At 41.3% G+C, this 22,404-nt stretch overlaps 1 protein-coding gene across 3 annotated transcripts in view; it reads left to right on the forward strand.

Annotated features, from left to right (window-relative positions):
* The first annotated feature begins 2,595 nt into the window (after window positions 1-2,595).
* The window catches only part of plcg2 (phospholipase C, gamma 2), a 54,822-nt gene continuing 35,013 nt past the window's right edge, over window positions 2,596-22,404 (forward strand). Inside the window, exons 1-4 of one of the 3 annotated variants that reach the window (XM_026172484.1) lie at window positions 2,596-2,608; window positions 19,900-20,091; window positions 21,266-21,415; window positions 21,744-21,837. In XM_026172484.1, the coding sequence (XP_026028269.1) occupies window positions 19,908-20,091; window positions 21,266-21,415; window positions 21,744-21,837 (428 nt within the window). In that variant the 5' untranslated portion in view covers window positions 2,596-2,608; window positions 19,900-19,907. Of the gene's footprint in view, window positions 2,609-3,234; window positions 3,634-19,899; window positions 20,092-21,265; window positions 21,416-21,743; window positions 21,838-22,404 lie in introns of those variants that run through there. The other 2 variants (XM_026172483.1, XM_026172485.1) reach the window with 2 other exon arrangements.

Below are 22,404 nucleotides of genomic sequence, written 5' to 3' on the forward strand. Positions count from 1 at the left end.
CTGATATCCAGAAATCCTACCAGTGGCTGGACAAAGCTGGACTGAAAGACAGCACAGAGGCACTAATCATGGCAGCACAAGAACAAGCTCTGAGCACAAGATCCATTGAGGCTGGGGTCTATCACACCAGGCAAGACCCCAGGTGCAGGCTGTGTAAAGATGCCCCAGAGACAATCCAGCACATAACAGCAGGGTGCAAGATGCTAGCAGGCAAGGCATACATGGAACGCCATAACCAAGTGGCCGGCATACTGTACAGAAACATCTGTGCCGAGTATAACCTGGAAGTCCCGAGGTCAAAATGGGAGATGCCCCCAAGGGTGGTGGAGAATGACCGAGCTAAGATCCTGTGGGACTTCCAGATACAGACGGACAAAATGGTGGTGGCTAACCAACCGGACATAGTGGTGGTAGACAAACAGAAGCAGACGGCCGTAGTGATCCATGTAGCGGTTCCGAATGACAGCAATATCAGGAAGAAGGAACACGAGAAGCTGGAGAAATACCAAGGGCTCAGAGAAGAGCTCGAGAGGATGTGGAGGGTGAAAGTAACGGTGGTCCCCGTGGTAATCGGAGCACTAGGTGCGGTGACTCCCAAGCTAGGCGAGTGGCTCCAGCAGATCCCGGGAATAACATCGGAGATCTCTGTCCAGAAGAGCGCAGTCCTGGGAACAGCTAAGATACTGCGCAGGACCCTCAAGCTCCCAGGCCTCTGGTAGAGGACCCGAGCTTCAAGGACAAACCGCCCGCAGGGGCGTGCTGGGTGTTTTATATATATATATAGATATATATATATATCTATATATATCAAAAATAATCAGTTTCTTAATGTATTTTCTTTAAAACACTCTTTTAAAGAAAAAAAAGAATATGATAATTATAATAATGTGTGTGAATATGCATATTAGATAGTTTTGGTGAAATATAAGCCCTCTACAAAGGAGGGAAAGCCCCGTAACTTCCTTTGAAACTAAATATGTTCCCAATAACAGTAGACAGAGCTACAGAGCCATGGCACCCTTACCCAGTTGGCTACCAGATAATGACCAGCACTACTTGTGCATTAAATAAAAGGACGAGTAATGTTTGCCGCACTGTTGCACACACAGCACGCTCATTTGTTTCAGACAACTTGCCAACGTGTACATAATAGCCTAACACTCCTGTGTTATATAGACTATAGTGTACACCCTGCTTACTGGTTTTTGTTGCATCAGTCTGCGTCTCCCAATTAATTTGTGTGTGCCCAGGCGGCAAAAAATGTGCATGCTCTTTGCAAGCTTGTTCCTGGCTCCAGGTGCCGCACTCTGCCATCAAGGGCGAACATTGGTTAATGGTCCACAGCCTTTTTTCTAAACTGAGCACCTGATGGCTTTGAACTTTTCTTGTCCATCTTCCATTGGTTTTAATTTTGCACTCCAGTATGAACACAGATCCCCCAACCCAAGCATCACCACAACATAATCTAACACACCTACACCTTAGTTCACAGATTCACTTTGTCTAGGGTGCATTTCTGAGATTTCACACAACCCAGGATTCAAATCATGAATACATGATGGGCTTGGATTTACATCATTATGAATGAAATGTGCTCTATTTGGAAGCAGCCGGCCCCCCTCCCCTTTCGACAGGTTGTGTGTGAGACTTTAAATCATCAAACTGTAAATTATGAATTTTAAATTGTTATTGATCCCTTTACCCCGAGTCCTAAAGTGTATATTTATTTTCTTACTCATTTTATATTTATTGTTTGTTTACTTGCACTGCTGTAACTGGAGCCTCGTCATCTCGTCTCTCTATATACTGAACTGTAGCGGAGATGACAATAAAGTTTACTTTGACTTCAGCAGCGAGCAGGCGCACCGAGGGCTCTCACGCTCACTTTTTGTGTATAGAGTTTCAAAAAAACATCGGTGCAAATTATAAGTCTGTATCATGATGTCTGGTGTTTTCGTGTTTGTTGGTTTGTTTTTATTTTGTTTTATTTTGCGAGTTGGTTATTAGATGCTGCTCCAGCCGGTCAGAGAATCCCCCGCCGCCCCGCCCTCTCCTCTCTGCGCTGCAAGCAGCAGGCGCACCTCGCAAACGGGAGGGCGCCCTTACTCCCAGCAAAAGGGCGATAGAAAACTGTTAGGATGCCTGGGTCGTTGACCCAGGGTTTTTGAGTTTATTATATTATTTATCATTTCTAGTCTTTGGTTTCTTTGAGTTCTGTCTTATGGTTTATGTCTCTGTCTTCTCTAGTTGCTCTGTCTCCCCTGTCAGCTGTATCCCCTTGTCTAGTTGGCGTCTCTGTGTATCCTTAGTTGCTATAACCCCGTGTCCAGTCAGTGTCTGTCTGCCCTGGTCCCATGCCTCTGTTCCCTCTGTTGCAGTGCCTGCATGCGAGTCTGTGTCTTTAGCTCAGTCTGTGTTATGTTTCCTGTTTTACTTTGAAAGTCTGTGTCTCATGTAAATGCGTCTGGTTTTGCTCCCCTTGTCTCGTTAGGCCTGATTTGCCCCAGCTGTGTTTCCCTCCTGTTACCCATTCCCTGATTGCTCCCTCTGTGTATTTAAGCCCTGTGTTTCTTTGTGTCTGGTTGGTGATCTACCGTCATCTTGCTGTGTAAGTTTATTTTGGCGTCTCGGTTTTGTTACTGTTTGAGTTTAGCATTAAAGCTGTTTTGAAGTACACTCTTGCCTCTGAGCGTCTGCGCTTTGGGTCCTCCTTACCACCACTCCTGTCTGCACACAGCCCTAACCTGACAAAAACTGATCGGTGCCAATGCCATTCCCAATATGCACTGGCTGACGTCGGGGCAGCACAAGTACGAGCATTTTTTTTTTTTTTTTGCCGATGCCCGTGATGCCGCCCCCCACCACGATGCCACCCTGGGCAACCGCCCGTGTCGCCTAAAAACCACTACTGCCCGTAGTACAGAGTAGACAAAATCATTTTGTCTGGAATTAAAGTTCAATCCCCAATAAGTGTATCCAGACAATTGAAATCTGATGCTAATTTTTTAAAACAAAGGCTTGCTAGGTGCCTTCCTGCCGTTACGCCCTGGTAATCCCAGCGCAGTAATTTTCTTCCTATTATTATTCCCATAAATCTGTGAATTTTTAAACAGTTTCCACTTTGTTTGTTTTTGTATTTATTCTGATATAATTAATCCCCCCCCCCGCGCATCCCCCTGTTGTGCCACCCGTTAATAAAAAACCTGGAAACGCCCCTGTTAGTTGACACTCGTAGGTCAAACAGCTGTGTGCGTGTTTACATGAGCGCGTGAGACTGTGAGAAGACTCCAACACACAGAGAAACGTGTTATAAACGACCTTTTACGACTTTTATGTGAAAACACAAGCCTGAGCATCAGAAGCGCTCATCCTGCAGCTCACTGCCCTCTCGTACTTTGCATAGATACCGTCCTTGCTTCCGGACTTTTTTATAACTTGCGGGCTATAATGCAAGTTAACTTTTACTTCCTTGTACACACACGCGGATAGAGGAACTGGCCGTTTTGCGGGTGGCCTTTTTGTCAGCGCTCTACATCCTCTCCTGTTTCACTTCAAAACTCTCAAATCATGATTAGATAGAAAACAAACGAGCGGCGACTTTGGGAGCTGTAAGGAATCGATTTCACTCACAAGGTAAGCCGGACACTTTACTTTTCTTTATTTTTTTTCCTTCTTTTCTGTTTTTGGTGTCAGTTTTCTAGCGACCGCGGTGTGACACAGTTCAGCTGGCTGAGGGGAAATCCGCTTTTTGCTGGCGGCAGCTGCAGCAGTGTGTGCGGGGCTGCAGAGGATGTGTCTGACCAGGCGGCTCAGCGTGGAGGCGGCTCAGCGTGGAGGCAACTCCGTGTCAGAGCGGGACCGGTACCTCCGAAAGCCTTCACGCACGGCGCACTTTACATTTCTTCTATGGGGAACTAGTTTTGAGGTGAACCGTTGGGTCCACGTGGAAGAGTTTCACCCATATTTAATTCCAATACTTCAAACTTCACTGTGTTGGTCAGGATAATAGACACGGGGCCCTCTGCGGCTTTAGTGTGGGGCTTTGTGTAGCTGTTGTGCCATTTTATTGTAGTTTTGCGCCACTTTTGTGAGACTTGTTCTATTCCATAAAAGTCGTTTTTGTGTGATATTGCATTTCCTTGTTGTTGCTTCTTCTCCTGCCTTGTTTGGGGTTATTTGTGTGCTTTTTGTCTTTGCTGGTCGTTTTACGTCAGTTTCACTGCTGGAAGGTTAGTTATTGAATATTAAGAGGTCGCAGATTAGTTGCTCTGCTAAAAATGTCTTGCATGAATAACTGTAATGAGATGATCTCATAATGTGGTTGTATTTTTAGGCAATTTTAAGTGATCTGTGCAGAAGACCTGATTTAAATCAGGGTGTGCACGTTATTTTAGTTCATGCCTCTTTCTCAAGTGTGCCAGACCATTAAAATCACAGCACCATAACCCGTAATGTCAGTATCTTTAAGTAAAGCACATTATGAGAACAATACGTCCTTAAAAAACTGTCAAATAACTAAAATATTCTTTTGGTTTTTTTTCCTCCTCAAGTTAGCAATCCATCTTTAAAACTGGAGTAATAGCGTCTATGTTTCCCACATTCAGTGACTCTGCTGTCTTTGGATCTCAGTGGAAAGGCACAAAGCTTTACATCTTCACCATTCAAACAACTAATTCACAATTCAGGTCTTTTCATGCCTGTGTGGCAATACTGGCATCACCACACCAGGAGCAGTGTGCTTTTTCTTTTCTGAAAAGGTCTTTGGCACAGGATTGTGTTTTCTGCATTAGATGTTTCCTCAGCAGCACGTTCACTGCTGCTAAACAAGTTTTATTCTATTTAGGGCCGATTTCTGATTTTAAATGGAAAAAAAAAATGTTGAATTTCCAGCTGTGCAAGGCACTCGTGTCAGACAACATGGCCCCTGCTTGGTGTGGTTGGCTGATCACAGGCATGGGCGACTGAACTTGCTAAGAGCATCACTGAGGCGGTGCAAATTCAAACCAGAGAACTGTTCAGAATCAGTGCTCAGACTTTTACTGGCAAACCTGTGGGGTCTGTAGATGCAGAGGGAGCTCCTTACAAAGACTGTTTTGGAGATCTTTGGCTACGTGGAGTGAAGGATTACAGGAATTCAACCAGCACGCAAGCTGCGGGAAATACTTGCACACACTCTTCCAAAAAGCCAGCGCAGCATTGCCTTCGTTAAACGCTGATTGGCTGTAAAGGTTAAACAGGAAAGGGAACGACCATAGAAGACTTTACCACAATGATAAAAAAGCACAAAAAACAACAAAGATCAAAGAGGCATGGTTAGAAGCAGAGACGGTGGACAGTTTCCACTGTTTTCAGTTTCACAACACCACCAAGGTCTCTGTATGTCGTGACATTTATCTTCTCTGTGGCAGGGATGAAGCTGAAGGACCAACAAGTGCACAGCACGAACACGAGTTTCTCACGTTAGTAGCTGTCCCTCAGATCTGTATCTCTGCCCCTTTGTCCACAGCGACAAGATGTAGACGTATTTCTGTAAATCCCAGTTGTGCTGGGACCATTTTACCCCTGATGGTGTTGCACTCAAATGTCCATCTTGTCCAGAGTTATGTGAATAAAGGCTTTCCTGCATGGGAAAAGATAAAAAACAAACACAATAAACCCCAGAATGTGAGTTCTACTGCACATTTTCAGCTCATCACAGATGCCGTCCACCTGTCCAAAACTCACAAGAATCGTTATTTGTCCTACAATATGGGTCAGAATTGAATCAAGTTTGCATTCAGTGTTCATGTAATGGGTCTAACACGAGGTCACCGGTTTGTCTCTGTCATTCTCTCTCACCAAACCTAAAGAACGCATCACTCTCTGTTTGTGCTTCACACACGGATCGTGAGCCAGATGAGCAGCGACATCTAGATTCCCCTTTATGATCACCAACGTTTGTATGAGGAGTTGTAATTTAAGGATTTTCTGAGCAACTGAAGTTTTCTTCCATTCTGTTGACTGCAGAGGTGAAGTATATCACAGACAAATTTGTCACATTTATTCAGGAATCTCTAAACATAATTTTCTCTTCAGTTTGCATCTTGATCATCATCTTGTGTCTCAAATTGTTTCTCAATTTCCTGGTTCCTTTTCTTCCTCTTTGCATTGCTTTTGATCAGTTTGAGTTCACACTGTGTCTGTTTTGTTTTTGGTTGTTGTGTATTGCTTTAATTATTGTGTCCATCTACGGTCATTCTTTGGCTCTTTGAGGGTCATTTTGCATCTGTTTCTTTTTGTGTATCATTTGTCATTTTGTGTCTCTTGCTTTTGTGGTTTGAAGTCCTTTTTGCCACACTGTGTCACCTTTTGCCCTTTTTGTATTTCGTTTGGGTCTTTTTGCCTCCTAATGATTTTGTCTGTCCTGTGTCTCTGCAGTTTTGCTTCTTTTGTCTTTTTTGTCATATTTTCCTCATTTCGTGTCTCTCTTTTGGGTCCTTATGTGCAGAGTTGCTATGTATTTTATGCTATTTGTTCATTGTGCATGCGTTGTGGTCATTTTTGAGTCTTTTGTCTTTCATTCTTCTTGCTCATAGCGCGCCTATTTTTGTATAAATATAGTATAAATATCCAGATGGAGACACAAATCATCTTCTATGAGAGGCAAATGACTTCAACAAGACATGAACAAATTCTAAAGAAATTCAAGGACTGAAAATAAGATTTCTGTTTGGGTTGCCATGAGAAACAATGAGACACCAAATTACCAGAAAAAGACTCAAATGGACCATAAATAGCTGCACGTTGCCTTCATTCAGCAGACGTGTGACCTACAGCTCGTAGTCTCATAACCTTCCTTGTCCTTTTCATTTCACTGAAAAACCAATGCAACGACGTAGCTGTAGCTCTGTGGAGCGCTAACACAGCCGTCTGTGAAAGTAAAGCACCTGCAGAGACGTTAAAACTAAACGACAGACCCCAGAGTCACCGTATCTGTATCGCTGCTTCTTTTAAGGGCAGATATGCGGAGAACATTTTCATGCACGTCCTCTTGATCGTATTGATGGGGCTAACGGGTCTAGCCTGTTCTCTTGTTCCTTTTTTCTCACAGCCTTTGGCCGTAGATGTCTGTTGAAGTTGAATGAATACATTGTTGGCTGGCAGGAGGGAGATGGCGAAATGCAAACAAACACCAACAGTAATGTTCGCGTCCACCTCGTGGATCTAAACTCACTGTTGATGTTCACAGAAACACGCTGCTCCAGCTGCTAATAATCATTTTACTTCACTACGGCGGTGTTTGCTTAAATGGTTAATATTGATCCTTATTATTCACTGACACCGTCCTGTGAACTGTGTGCGTGTAAGTGTGTGCAATCGGTTTGTAAATACTGCAGCAAGTAATTAACTGGAATATTTAGTTTTTTTGATATTCCAAATAATTTCCCAAATATGTGATGAGCAGTAAAACAGCCGCCTTGAGTCAGTACTTACAACATAATGTAAAGTGTTTCATCAGGTTAACTGGAAAGTTTAAGCAGACTGACTAATCTCAGTGTTGTAGCTAAATTTGTCAAAAAGTAAACTTTTTGCTGTTTGAAAAGTTCAAATCTGTGTGGCAGCCGTAGGAAATGGCTCTGCAAAAGATTTCTGCAAGAAAAATAGAATTTTTAACGCTTACCATTTGTTCTCTGCGTGAACAGAGAGGCCAGGCTTCAGTCCCCCGGTCTGCCCCGATTACCCACGCCGACGACGTCCTGTCCTTGAAAGTGTTCGCACGTGTGCGTGCAAGTCCATGAAATGTTTTGAATGACTTCTGATAAAATTTGGCTTCCATCCATGGAGATCTTCACGGCCCGCTCAACGATTTATTGGTGGAAAATTTACAAAAAGCCTTTTAAATTAGAAACTATGATCCTTACAAGATCAAAACTGCGTGGACAGAGCAACATGTAGGAAGCACCATAAAAAGATTTAACATAGCATGTCATATTTGACCTTTGACCTCTTCTTCAAGGTTAAAAGAATGATCTAAAAGTGATAATAATGCTGTTTGGAGCTCTTTAATATGGAGATACGTTTTCAGATCGTGTTAGCATGGGATACTTACTGAGTACAGCTGATTAATTTATTATTGTGACTTTGTTATCCACCTTACAGTAACAGGTTATTACTGTTCAAATATATAACAATTTAAATACATGTGAAATATTACTGAAAAAGTTCCTTTTTTTAGTTTTAGAAAAGAAAAATACACTTTTTAATTTTTAATATTAAAATGTAATTCAATAAGGTAAATAACTGTTCAAACTGCACTACAAACTCGTTAAGGACGTTAATGTAGAAAAAAGCCCCCAAAATGAACAAACTGTAAATAATTTGTTAAATCTCGTATCAGCTGGTAGCGTGATGTCACATATTTATTATCATTTATGCAGATGTTTGCAAAAAGAAAAGAGCAAAGTAACATTCTGCATATTTGGTGGGGTTTTTTTCTTTTCTTTTTTAAATGCATTTTAAAACTGTTTGATCCAAAGTTCATATATGTGTAATTGTTAAAGAAGCAATGAGCTAAAAGAGGCTAAACCACAGGTGTCCAACTCCAGGCCTCGAGGGTTTTAGATGTGTCCTTGATCCATCACAGCTGATTTAAATGGTTAAATTGCCTCCTCAACATGTCCTGAAGTTCTCCAGAAGTCTGCTAATGAACTGATCATTTGATTCAGGTGTGTTGAAACAGGGTGAGATCTAAAGCCTGCAGGACACCGGCCCTCGAGGCCTGGAGTTCGACAGCCCTAAACAATTTAGCAACTGTGTGAGGAGATAAATAATAATAATATCAAATCTCTTTCATGTGTTTATCGTAAAGCTTCAACAGTTAAACTTATTTGAATAAATGAGTCGAAATTAAGTTTTTTTGTTTTTGCCGCTTCAGCTCTTTAAAATCAGGTTTCATATATATTGCTGCAGTGAAGCGAATGCCATTAGATCTGCACTGTTAGTCCTCAGACTAAACAAGCTGAAGATGTCAGTTTGTTCTACTCTTTTCTTAAAAAGATGCGTAGCTAAAGTTGTTTTCATTACTGTTTAAATGGGGTTTTTGTTTCTCTGGTGCTTTTCATTCATATTTGGGTTGCATGTAAACAGACTCATTATTCTAACTTTCTTTTATGGCACAAGTGAGTGGATTAAAGTGAGCCACAGACTCAGTAATGCAGCCAAATTATGAATGCATCACCTCTGCGTAGGCCTGTGGGGTTTTGAGGAAGATGTGAGATAACGTTGTCCTATACTGCAGAAATGATTTGACTTGTGATAAATACCCAAATATTAAGACAATAGCCATACAGTTCATGTTGGGGATAATTCAATCCAGTAAAAACGCCGAGTGTAGAGCTTAGAAAGACCGACGGACACGGACATCTGTCCTCCTTCCTCTGCTGCTGCGGCGCATTCACTGCCTGCAGGTGTTGCTGCTAGAAAGTGAGAGGAGGCATTTCTCAGCCTGCAGCCAAGTTAAAAAAAAAAACTGCTAGATTTGAGAGTGTGGCACATTAAGCAACCAGCTGTTCTATATACATACATACATACGGCTCAGCGTTAGCTCGGTCAGAACAAAACTGCACTCTAACTACGAGCAGAAAAACACCAAATAAGAAAATAGACTGAAGCTTTTTTAGATTCTAAATGACACTTCTGAAGCGAAACGTTGCACAGGCAAAAATGAAACTGTTACAGAGACAACAATCCTTTTGTGGAGTACAAGAAAAAAGCATAAAGGAAGTTTGACGTCTGTATGATTTAAAGAGCTGTAGCGCGTGTTGCACCTCACCCAGCACCTCAGGCTGATGTGTCATCTTCAAGGTGCAAATCTTCATGCTCTTTCTGTAACATGCATCTCTGTATATCTGCTGTTAATCACCCGTAAATGATTCTTTTGTTCCACAGCATCTTAAACAAGTTGCTTTAGACTTTAGCTGGTACCTCACTGCAAATATTGATATTAACCAACACGTCTTTGCTGAGGATGAGCTGGATCCTTCAGCCTCTTCAGTGCACGTGCTGAACTCAGCAACTTGCTGAGTTGCTGAGGCCACAGTGGCCTAGTTTACAGACAACCACAGACTGTATATAAAAGATGGGCACAGCGACACAAAGCCACATATAGGTTTTGGGACATGGCGGTTGCTGTTCTGGCTGCTGCTCTGTTACTTTTTGGAGCCAGAAGCTGCACTCGTAAACTGCACGAAGGACACATACATGATTTGTTGTTTTTGTAGTTTTGCCTCTTCGCGCCACCGCAGTGGATTTTAAATCAAACAATCGATATGTGATGAAAGTGTAGACGCTCAGCTTTAAGTCTTAAATACAAGGGCTCATTAACTGGCCACTCATTTTCAGAGGCTTAAAAGTAAATTACTAACATCATTTTCAATTTAAAAATGGATGAAAATCATTAGCAGTTCATAACTGAGCCCGTGGACATCCCTACATGCCGTTTCCCCCCCGAGATGCTCTGCCAGGCTTTTGCTGTGGCTGACTTCTCTTGCTTCATCTGTTGCACAGGTTGCTTTCGGCTCATTGTCCATCTGAACTTTGAAGTCTGTCCACACGGTTTTGCAGCATTTGTGTGAATCTGAGCAGAGTGCAGTCCTGTCCACAGTTCATCATGAGCAGTCACATCATCAGTAAACACCAGTAACACGGCCTCCATGACCTGTTCGTTACCTACTTCATACTTTTGTCATGTCGTTATGTCGGTAAAAACAGGTTAACCTCGGTTTAGTTAGTTCAAAGAGGCTTGTTTGGATGTTTAATCTGCTTCTTTTAAAGCCTGGGCATCTCTTGATGACAGCGATACTCCTTCCTCCTCATGAGTGTTCCTGACTTGGTTAGATGTTGTGAAATAGTTTTTCCTTAACCATGGAAATAATCCTGTCATCCACTTTAGTTTAGTCTTTGGTCTTTCAGTCTGTCGGTGCATTCCTTCTGTTTATGAATGAATCCGATTGTTTATATGGTCAGTTTCTGATATCTTTCTAACCGGTTTATTTTTGGTATTTCAGCCTGATGGCCTCCCTCACATGTACTTATATTGTTTTCAGCTCAAAATTACAGTTAAATGTGATAAAGAAGAGAAAGTCTGACTCTATTGTTGCATTATAGCTTTTTTAAATTTAAATCTTTTCTATAGAGATTTCTGAAACAGGTATAAATTCTATAAAAAGGTGGGGACCTTAACCCAGCGGTTCCCAACCCCCAGGCCATGGACCGGTACCGGGCCGCGAGAGTTGAGGCTCGGGTGTGAAATGAATGGTTTTCAGGGTTTTTTTAGCGTTATTTATTCATTTATTTATTCATTTATTTATTCATTTATTTCTTTATTTTACCATTTTTATCATTAACCTGGTTTCCCTGAGTCTTTTCCCGTGTGTTATTAATAAATCTTGGTTTTTTTTGGTACCAGTACTGGTTTTATTTCTCTTTGAAAATATTGTCGGACATAAACTGGTCTGTGGCACAAAAAAGGTTGGGGACCGCTGGGTTAACCAATCCCAAACCCCACCCATGACCTGCTGACCCCATTCACAGCAGTACAATGCTTAGCTGCCTACCATCCTCTTTAGCCAATACACTGGCTATGGAAGCATGTCATACAACCCAAATATAAAAACATGCAAAGTATCCGTGTAAATAGCAGCTTTGTGTTTCTATGAATGCATTCCTTTGGCACCAAAGGTGGTTTGGCTGAAAGAAACATCACATCCTCATTTCACATAAACACAAATCTTCCTGAAATGTTTTCCATACAGTCGTGCAGGATGTTCACCTGACTAAGGCCTCAGTTTGTGCTTAATAAGTATGAGGAAATTTGTTAATGTAAATAAGATCCTTAATAGGGACTGTCCCTCACTGGACTTCAGTAGGAAAAGCAGGGGCATAGTGCTGTAATTATGTCAGTTAATTATTCACCTTTCCTCAGAACACTGAAGAATGCTCAGTGTTTAATGTTTCAGCCGTATTCACAGGAAAGCACATCCTGGATTTTTACACATACAGACGTACTTTTAATCATATGTAAAGATAAAAATGGCATTTCTTCTTAATCTATGCTCTGTTTTGACTGTAACTCTTCACTAACATTTCTTAATGTACTGTATTCAGTGTTGTGACACACTTCACAAGAGGTAACTCAAAGTTTACGCAGCTCAAAGTGAAATCTTTCATGTTGGAGGCATGTTCAGTCTCCAAGCGGTTTATTTGTTCTGTTTTTTTTCTCCTTCTCTTCACCCAACCCCTGACAAACAATTGTTACAACTACTTCTACTCAAAGAGCTCAAAAATATTAGACACATTAACAATGTTATGCTGAAGTGCATGATAGTCACAGTGTAAGGAACTTTCAAAGTGTTACGTTTTTGTGGAAAGGTTTTCACAGTCTCTGTGCAGTGCTGTGAAAAACTGAATCATCTGAGACTCTACAGGCCTCAGCTGGCAGGCTAAGTGTTAAAGTTCATGAAAGGACCATTAGAAAAGGACTGAAGTACGGCTTTCTCAGAAGGGTTGCCAGGAGGAGGAAGCCTCTACACTCTAAAGAAAAAACGACAGTCAGGTTTGCAAAGCTGCATCTGGACAAACCAGAAGACTTCTGGAAATATGTCCTTTTGGACAAATAAAGCAGGATGCAGCAATGCTGCAGTGGTGGAGTCCTGACCTCAGCCTGACTGAAAGCTCCAGAGAGCTGTGAGACTGATGAAGTCATACAGAAAACAATTACTTCTTGCTGAATCATGAGGTGTAATTAGTTTTTCACAGGGCTGCATATTACAAGGTTGCTGCCTTAAAAACCTTTCTTTTACGGTGCAGTTTTAGCTCCCGAGAGAAACTTGTTAGAGCACTGTTGCATCACCTTCATTTGGGTACTTGGTCCTAGTGCACATTTACCTCACAGCACATTTACCTCACAGTGTACTGACTTCACCTCATTGCATAGTGAGTTGATAGCTTCTCCGCTACATAATAACAAGCTTGTTACGTTCCCTCAGAGTGACTTCTTTAGCTCAGAGTTAGCTGTTGCAACTTTGAGTTTTGTTACACCAGCAACAATATCCTCGAAAGGCCTCACCACCATAACTGTCTCCACCTGTGTGTCTCCAACCGTTTCAGTAGCGTACAGCTGCATGTCCCATCCTCTGCAGTGAGAGTAAGACAGAAAATCCCCCCGTGTCATAAATTTGCTTTATTTCCTTCGTGAAAACAAAAATAAGAGAAAAACTTTGTGATATTTTTAGAGGAATTATTTCTTTTAGGTGATTAACATCATTAACTAACATCATTCACTTGGCATTTGTCAGCATCATCAGTGAAAGTTGTGGCAACAGTGGAGATGTTACTGCACCATCCTGGTAGGTGTTTGCTGGATCTTTGTAACATCTGTGTAACAGCCAGTGTTGGGTAAGTTACTTTAAAATAGTAACTTAGTTACATTACTAGTTACTTCTCTCAAAAGTAACTCAGTTACTTCAAGTTACTCGTTACTTTCAAAGTAACTCGTTACTAGGCAAAGTAACTTTGGTTTTACTCAGAATTCTCTTGTTAATGTGTTGCTTCCATAACTTTGCAGTCTTCTAGCTTGCTTACTTGCCACAGTGCACTGTGCCACCTACCAATAGAAAGGAAAAAATAATGTGCACATTTCCACGAGAGAAATCCCACGCCTGGACCGTCATTGACTGCTGCCATGATTCTAGCCTACGTCACAGAGTCATGTGCGCCTTTTACATCCAACACAAAAACTGCAGTCGTGGTGCTTTCGATTGTACTCAGAACTCGGAAATTCTGCCTTCTGAATAGGAAGATGTAGGTAACACCAGACTGCAGATGAGCTGCTTACAGGGCTGGACTGGGACAGAAAATCGTCCCGGGCATTTTTACTAGAGACTGGCCCACCATTATAGGAAAAATCATAAAGCCTTTGAATGAAAATAAACACTGTCACGACAGTGATGTACACTGTTCTGATGGTATATATGCATCAATCTATCAATCGTTTGTTGTAAGATTCAGATAATTATTTTTTAAAAGCTAGACATTTTAAATGAGAATAAGAAAGAAAAGTATTTCTTTGTGCCCCCCTCTCCCCGTTAATGCCCTACATGCCCCCTGGCAACACTTTACTAGATCCGCACCTGCACAGTTACCAGCTGTCAGCTACCTAAAAAAGGATCCTGGTGTTATTTATCTCTCAGAAACAGTTCATAACTTCCCTTCAACTCATTCATGTGACCTAAAAGGTAAACCTGTTTCTCCATCACAGCTCTGATGATTCAGTAAGGACATCTCCTGGTTTCATCTTCATGTTTCCCTCTCACCAGATAACCAAACCATATCATGACCAGCAGCTTTACAGCTGTGGCTCCAGCAAACATCAGCTGATACTAGAAATTAATATTAAATAAATTCTAACAACAGCTGATCAAGCTTAAACGTGCTGCTGTTGTTTAGCGCGACTGGTTTCCTCTTTCGGCGCAAAGTGGGCAATAAACAAACAAGAGAGCCGATCAGCTGATCATTGATCAGTTTCATGATTGAAGTAGAAACAGGAGAGAGAGAGGGTGAGAGGATGAGAGAAGAAGAGGCAGCTGTGCAGCAAAGACACAGAATAACTCCAGCTTTGTGCCTTTTCCATTGTAGCTGAATTACGGGACAAACTGTTCCTTTTCACCTCAATAAGAAACGCGTAATATTTTCTCTGAATACCAGACGGGACGGTTGGCAACTCTAATAACTTATGAACAAAATAAAGTTCAACATCATTAACATCATAGCACCCACCCAGCTGTATAGAAACTCCGTCATGCTAGCTAGCACGCAGTACGGAAAAAGTCAGAATAACGAAAATAAACTCCACCTAAACCTGGTTCATATCTGACCCAGAGAGACTGCAGGTCATAACTTCTTACCTGAAGTTCAGTTCACACTTGGACCGGCGGCCGCCTCGGGTCTCTTTTCCTTCTGCGTCCCTTTTCCTTCATCCACCTGCTGCCTCCACCACTTGCTAATGTTACTGAATCTGTGGAAGCTCCGCGATGCCACCACACGAAGTAACGAGTAACGACCCCATCTAAATCCTAGTAACGACTAACGCGTTCCTGGTTTTGGCATAATAACTAGTTACCGTGCTCGTTACCACAATAATAATGTAGTTACTGTAACGTGTTACTTAATAATGCGTTAGTCCCAACACTGGTAACAGCGAAGCCTGTCGACGTTACAGTAGGTTGCAGTTAGCTGCAGTACCAGCAGAGGGAGATATTTTATTTTAAGCCGATATGAAAATAATGAGTTTAAACAGACTTTACTAACACATGTAAATGCATATTAGCCACCTAGCTTAATCGTTCCTGGCATGTATTTCATACCTTCCTTGTTCACTAGCGATTTCTTGGCTTTAAATGTATCATCTCCCCCTGCAGGTGGGCTGCTTGGACCGGCGTGTCTGTTACGTGCTTTCCCGTGAAATTAGGTTGCTTGGAGACATTGTTTGGCCTGACAATAACAACAACAAAAAAGAATAACAAACAAAAGCTTTCAAGCTTGTCTAAGTTTGCACTGTGTCATGCACACCAACAAACCTCATGCTTCTCATACTGACCACACCCTCCCAGTTTGGTGATTTCTCTGATGTGTCAGTGATGCTGCCTGCAGCCCAGGCATGCAAACTCTAATTGTAGTTTGCTTCTTAAATGGAAATGTCATTTTAAAGCTTTTGAGGGTAATGGTATGTAGATGTTGTCTGTCCGTCTGCAGGCGTCTTGAGTTAAAACTGAAAGACGTAACCTTGGTATGCAGGACTGAGATAATTGTGATTGAAAATCGAATCAAATTGAAAGCGAACAGATTTTGGACAGTTTATAGACTGTATTTTTAAGATGGCACAGCATCTTCACACAGTGATTTCTGGAGGCTTGGGGTTTACACTTTGACCTTCTTTTTTTTGAGTTAGAAGTAGACACTAGATGAGTGTAATGGCGTACAGGTGCAACACACAGGTACACATATGCCTGCTAGTCGAGTTTCAGGAGTGGAATTAGCGGCGCGCTAGCTGCTACAGCTGCCTGGACCAGCACACATGCCACTCAAAGCAGCTTCTCCCTAACTTAACACAGTTGTTAGGAAGGGGGAAATGTTCGGCAGAGGTCAGTTTTTTATACTAGTCTGCAAACATGCATATTTGTGCTGCAAGTCCAAGCATTTAACTGTGGGGATCTGTGGCCGACTCACTTTGGAGTCAGCCTCAAGAGGCAGCTAGAGAAACTGCAGCTTTTTGCACTTTGCGACATGAGTGCTTATGTAATAATGTACATGGGTTGAAATGTCAACACACTGACCGGAGTTGCAGCATGTGTGATCTCAACTTCCACTTCCTTTTGTATTCTGCTGCCTTTCTGTTAGCACACCCCGCAAATGAGATGAAGATATGAAAAAGCAAAAATAGAAATGGTGCCAGATGTGGAGTTTGGACGTGGACCCACTCGTCAGAAAAGACGTGGGTGAGGTCAGCTTCCCATTTCAGGCTAAAGTAGAATCCAGATATAGTGAAAGAATTAACGTGTCGTCACACGGCTCAGAACATGGACATTCCTGTGCAGTGACCTGGATTCAAGTGAAACCATAAAGTCTGAAAACTGGGATGAGATGTAAATGAGTGATTTCTGTTGTTTGTCGTCAGCACCGTGTCAGCCAGAAGGGTCTGAAGCGACATGTGGCTATCGCAAGTCTCCCAAAGCAGCCAGATGACTGTAAGACACGCAGAACTACCACAAACCACACGGTCATGTTGCTATAGTCGTTTTGCTTCACCGGCTATGTATCATGCAGATATTTTGCATCTCCTAGTAGTTGTTTTGTGACTCTCACTGGTTGTGTTATATCTGTTTATGGCCAATTTGCATCTCTTCCTATCTTTGTGGTCATTTTGCATCTCCCAACCTGAATAAGAAGTAAAAGTTCACACTATATGGCTCGTTGTCCTGGGCAGTAATCCACACGTGCATTTATTCACTGTTTTCAGATCAAGTATGTGCATTTATTATTTTTTCTTAATCGTATGTGTTAGTAAAAAGCATCATACATTTCTTGTCTGAAGAAGGGACACATCAGTAGGGATTCTGAATAGACTCTAAATATCTGTTTCGCCTCCTTGTGAAACCGTTGTGTAGTTCAAAACTATTTTTAGGCTCTTGTGTTGTGTCATTGAGGGTCTTTATTTCCTATCAAGTATTCTCATTACCTGCAGATCTGCTGTGTTTTCCTTGCACCCCCTTCATGCCACTCCTAAACCGAGGGGTTCCACAGAGTTCAATCCTGGGTCCATTATTATTGTCTTTACATTAAATGATACCTGCTAAAGACTAATCTTTTAATTGCATTTATTATCACTTTGAAAAACACTTACTTACAATAAGTTCATTTACAGAAATGGCTCACAGAAAATTGTACTGTATGAACCTGTTAAAGGAATACAGAAGAGTAAAAACAAAGGAAACAATAAATGTCTTTAAAAACGATTTAATGAAACAGAACTGGGATGAAGTGTTCAGAAACAGGATGCGAATGGTGCTTATGATGAATTGCTTAGAATATTTACATTATTGTATAATACAAACTGTCCAATAAAGCAATATAGTAGAAAACATGAATATACGGACTGTCCACGGATAACAAAAGGTCTGCAAAAGAAGGAAAAATGCACTATACAGAGATTTCTTAAGAAAGAGAACCAAAGATACTGAAATTAGATATGAAAGATATAAAAATAAGTTAATGAATATACTTAAATATAGTAAGAAGGAATTGGGTAATAATAGAAATAATATTAAAAGATCATGGGAAATACTGAACAGTGTTATAAAACATGGGGCTGGACTAAACAACCATCCCACGTATTTCAGTGTTTCAATGAATATGAAGAATATAATATGGATGTTGTAGCAAACAGCTTTAATCATTTCTTTGTAACTGCTGAAGCAAATTTAGCAAGAACGATCACTGATCCTGGGACAGCAGAGGATAGACAGAAATCCTTATTCAATATTTCTCACAGCTGCCGATGAAAATAAAGTTTTTTAAATTGTCAAAAAATGTGAAAATCAGAAATCCTTGGATTGTAATGATACTGATATTCTTTGAGGGTATTTTAAAACCATTTACTTACATTTCAAACTAGTCGATTTTCAGAACGAATGAAAATAAAAAGTTATAGCTCGGGCAACAAACACCGATTCACAAACTACAGGCCTGCCTCTTTACCTCAGTTCTCAAAAATACTTGAAAAACTGTTTAACAACCGACTGGAAAATGTATAGATAAACTACTCACCGAGAGTGGGTACGGCTTCAGATGAAGAAGATCAACATCATCGGCACTATTAGATCCAACAGAATACATCACAAATTCCACAGACAAAAATCAATATGTGGCCGGGTTGTTCATAATCTTGAGAAAAACATTTGACCCTATAGATTAGGATATATTAATAAGAAAACTGGAACTTTATGGTGCCAGAGGCGTCGTTTTAAACTGTGTTCTGAATTATATAAGAGACAGGAAGCAGTTTGTGAAATGAAAGGGTTATTGCTCTTTATGTATGGGCATTGCTTGTGGTGTACCCCAGGGCTCAGTTTTGGGCCCATAATTCTTTAACTTATACATCAAGGACACCTTTAAAGTGTTCAAAGTATTACAAATGTCACTCTTTGCTGATGATACAAACATTTCCTGCTCTGGTGATGATCTGGGACAACTAACCAAATAAATGAAGTTCTTTACAAAAACACATTGTCATTAAATTTGAATAAAACTAAACTGTGTTATTTGGTAATAGCAGTTTAAGTACAAATGTTAACATTCAAATGAATGAAGTTGATACTGAGTGAAAATACATTTCTTGAGGTAATAATAGATGAAAAACTTAACTGGAGAGAATAAGATATGATATATAACATATAATCATTCCAAAGTATCAAGAAGCATTGCAGTACTAGTAATACTATTGCAATGCTAGTTGCATTACTAGCATTGCAATACTAATCCAGTCCAATGCTGCTAGTATTAGACTGGACTTCATATTTTCCACTGTTCACTGGTTTCACCTTACGTAAGCTATTGTGCAGAGGTCTGGGGCAATAACTAAAAAACAACATTGCATTCACTGTTTACTCTTTTTACAGTTCAAATCATCCACACTGCAGGTTACAGGTTATATACACACTCACTACTTTCTCACTGTTCTTTTTGAGAGAAGGAAGTTATAACTTAAGGTGTTTTTGTAACTTCAAGCTGTGACTGTGTGATACCGGGAACAGTCTTTGTGTTTCTGTGCGTGCAGTGAAGCTGTGGACCAGTCCGAGTGTGGAGTTGAGGCAACGTCCAAACATAAAGCAGTTTAAAAAGAGTTATAAAGAAAGGAAAATGCTGAAATTCAGTGAATATCTCTGTTTAGCTTGTGCTTACTGTATTATGCAATTAACTTTAAAAAGTGGAGGTATTGGACGGTGGGAGGAAGCCGGAGTACCCGGGGGGAACCCACTCATCATCGTATTTCGTAACTTAAATAAAGGCAGGATTGATTGAGTGATGCCTTCTGGAGTAAAGGATGATTTATGGAGCAGGAGGAGAGGTTTGTTTCTCGGTGAGTTTGTGGGAAAAACATACGCTCTGCTTTAAAGGCTATTGCAGGATTCATAAATGTGTCACAACAGGGAGGATTTTACTCTAGTATGCACCAGCTGCAAGGTGCCTGTGATGACTGATGGGTTAGTTGTTGTTTAAAATAGTCTCAGCCAGCAAAAACTCATGTTTCCACGTTTTCCTAATTATTCAAACGTCACGCTTCGGCTTTCTCCCACCCTGTGTCAGCTGCAGAGATGGCTCGTTTGGGGCAGCAGGGCGAGATGACTGAGTACAGGAAGATCGTGATCAAGCGGGACCTGGAGATGGGCGTGGTCATGACGGTGTTTCGGCAGAAGGCAGAGCGCCTCACTGTGCAGGTCATCATGGAGACCCGTCAGGTGGCGTGGACACGTACCGCGGACAAGACCGATGGCGTCTGTAAGTATTTGAGTCTCAGTTGTACGACCTGAGGGTCCCACTGTTGTTTCCTCTGTAAGGCTTGTTGTCATACACCGTGATGCTCCAGCTCAGAATCTGTCAGGTTTGGTTCACAACTTTCAAAAATGGGTTCATCTGAAGCAGGATGTGACATGTTTTAAACCACACCATCCACACTCCTTTCTCTGTGACCTTATTTCCCGTTTCCTAGTATCTATATAGCGGATGTATGTAACCACGGTAACGTCCGCCAGTGTTTTGGGCATTTTAAAGCCACAGTGTTACCATTTTGGTCACTGCCTCATTTCTGTTTCTTTTCTGTGACCCTATGACTAATCACAACATCCCTATAAAAACAAATATCAAACCACACCTCAAAAAGCCAGGAGGCACATTAGTGTATAAGAGGTACCACAGCACATAGAACAGTACCTGTTATCTCCTGCACTTCACTGCTCATTGTGTAGTTTTGAATATCAGCTTCATGAAGCTTCAGAGATGACTGTGGCTAAAAAAGGAAGTTAACCATACATCATATACTCCAGTTTATAAAACAATGTGCATGTTTTGTCTAAATTTCTCCTTGATTGTGTGATTTCACTTTATTCTTGTATATGCATTTGAGGTATTTTAACCTTTATTTGATGGGACAGTGGAGAAAGACACAGAACATAGCCTCGAATCCTTATGGCATATGGGTCACCTGCTGAACACAGGGTGACTCCACTTTAAAAAGGAAATAAAAAACGAGTTTATCATATCTGTGCACAGAGGCCTGATATCTCATCACATGGCTCTGGGGAAAAGATGAGTTAATTATCCTGTTTGTGCGATATAATTGGTAAATGGGGTGGCTGTAACTGAGGTGGTCAGCTACTAAGTGCAAAGTTAGTGGTTCGAACCCAGTCTGCATGCCAAATATCCTTGAGCAAGATACTATGTGCACATAAGCTCCACCCCCTGTTTGTAGTAGGTTTGATAAAGGGGAGGATGAACTGAGGGGCCCAGTGTTAGTCCAAATCAAACATTTCTACTTTAGTAAAGTCTATGAATAAAGTCTAAGTTTGGAAATATGCATTAAAGGTCTCCTTCGGGAATGATGATGGTTGTATAGTTAAATCACATCCTTTAAAAACTGTAGCTGCTTTAAAGAAACACGTGTGCTGCGTTTCAGTGGACCTGTCTGAGATCCGGGAGATCCGTCCGGGAAGGAACTCCAAGGACTTTGAACGCTTCAAAGATGGGAAGGACAAGCGCGATGAGAGCACCTGCTTCACCATCTTTTACGGCTCCCAGTTTGTTCTCAGCACCCTCAGTCTGGGAGGTGAAGCTTTATGGATGTTCCATGCAGTGTTTATAACAGAATTTAGTAGCATCAGAAATATGTATCTGCTGCACAACAAACTCGTAGTTGCCAAGTGGATTTGCGTGATGTATTTGCATCTTCTTTTCATTTCCCACGCTTGCTGTTAAGTTCTTTTGAAGCTTTTCAGTGCATAAGTGCACCTGTTGCTCCAGGAAGTGCCCAGTGCAGGCTAATTTGTTTTAGGGGTAAACGGTAGTTTTGGTGTTACCTATGTAATATAACCAAATCCACTGGTGTTTTCACGAACACATCTTTGAGTAATGAGTCTTTTTTTCTCACTGTGCAGCTGATTCTGTGGATGAGGCGCAGAAATGGCTGGTGGGACTTGAAATGCTGAGGGAGGAGACTCGGGCATCACCAACCCCGGTGCTCATAGAGAGGTAGCCGTGCACGCTGCAGTGTTTACATCACCTCAGACACTGACATTTATTCATTCTGTGAAGATGTCCTCCAACCATAGCTGCCTCGAATTTAAAGCAAAACATTACCCTAAGGTAGCGGTGTCAAACATGTGGCCTGGGGGCCAGAACTGGCCTGGAAAAGACCAGCCTGCCAGACAGCTTTGGAAAATGTAAAAGATGGCAGAAAGTTTTGGACTTTTAACTGTATTTTTATATGTTTTGCAGCTTTTCCTGCTGATAAACACCTCCCCCGAGCCATTTCATCTGACACCGAAGTATTTAAGTGACAGATAAACATTTAAATGACAGGAAAGTTCCTGTTTTTCACTGTCTACTATATAAATTGTGGTTTTAAAAAAAAAAGAAAATAATTTTTGCAAATACAGCACATTGTGGCAGTGAGCTACCAGAAACCTTATCACGTAGAAAAACTGAGAGGTGCTCCACTTCTTTATCTTATATTAAGATATTTCAGGGTTTAAATGTGCAGTCAAGCATCTTTAGAGCGACAGAATGTGAAGTTTCACATGTTCGGCCCACTTAACT

Source organism: Astatotilapia calliptera, chromosome 7 (genome assembly GCF_900246225.1).
Source record: "Astatotilapia calliptera chromosome 7, fAstCal1.2, whole genome shotgun sequence".
Taxonomy (NCBI): domain Eukaryota; kingdom Metazoa; phylum Chordata; class Actinopteri; order Cichliformes; family Cichlidae; genus Astatotilapia; species Astatotilapia calliptera.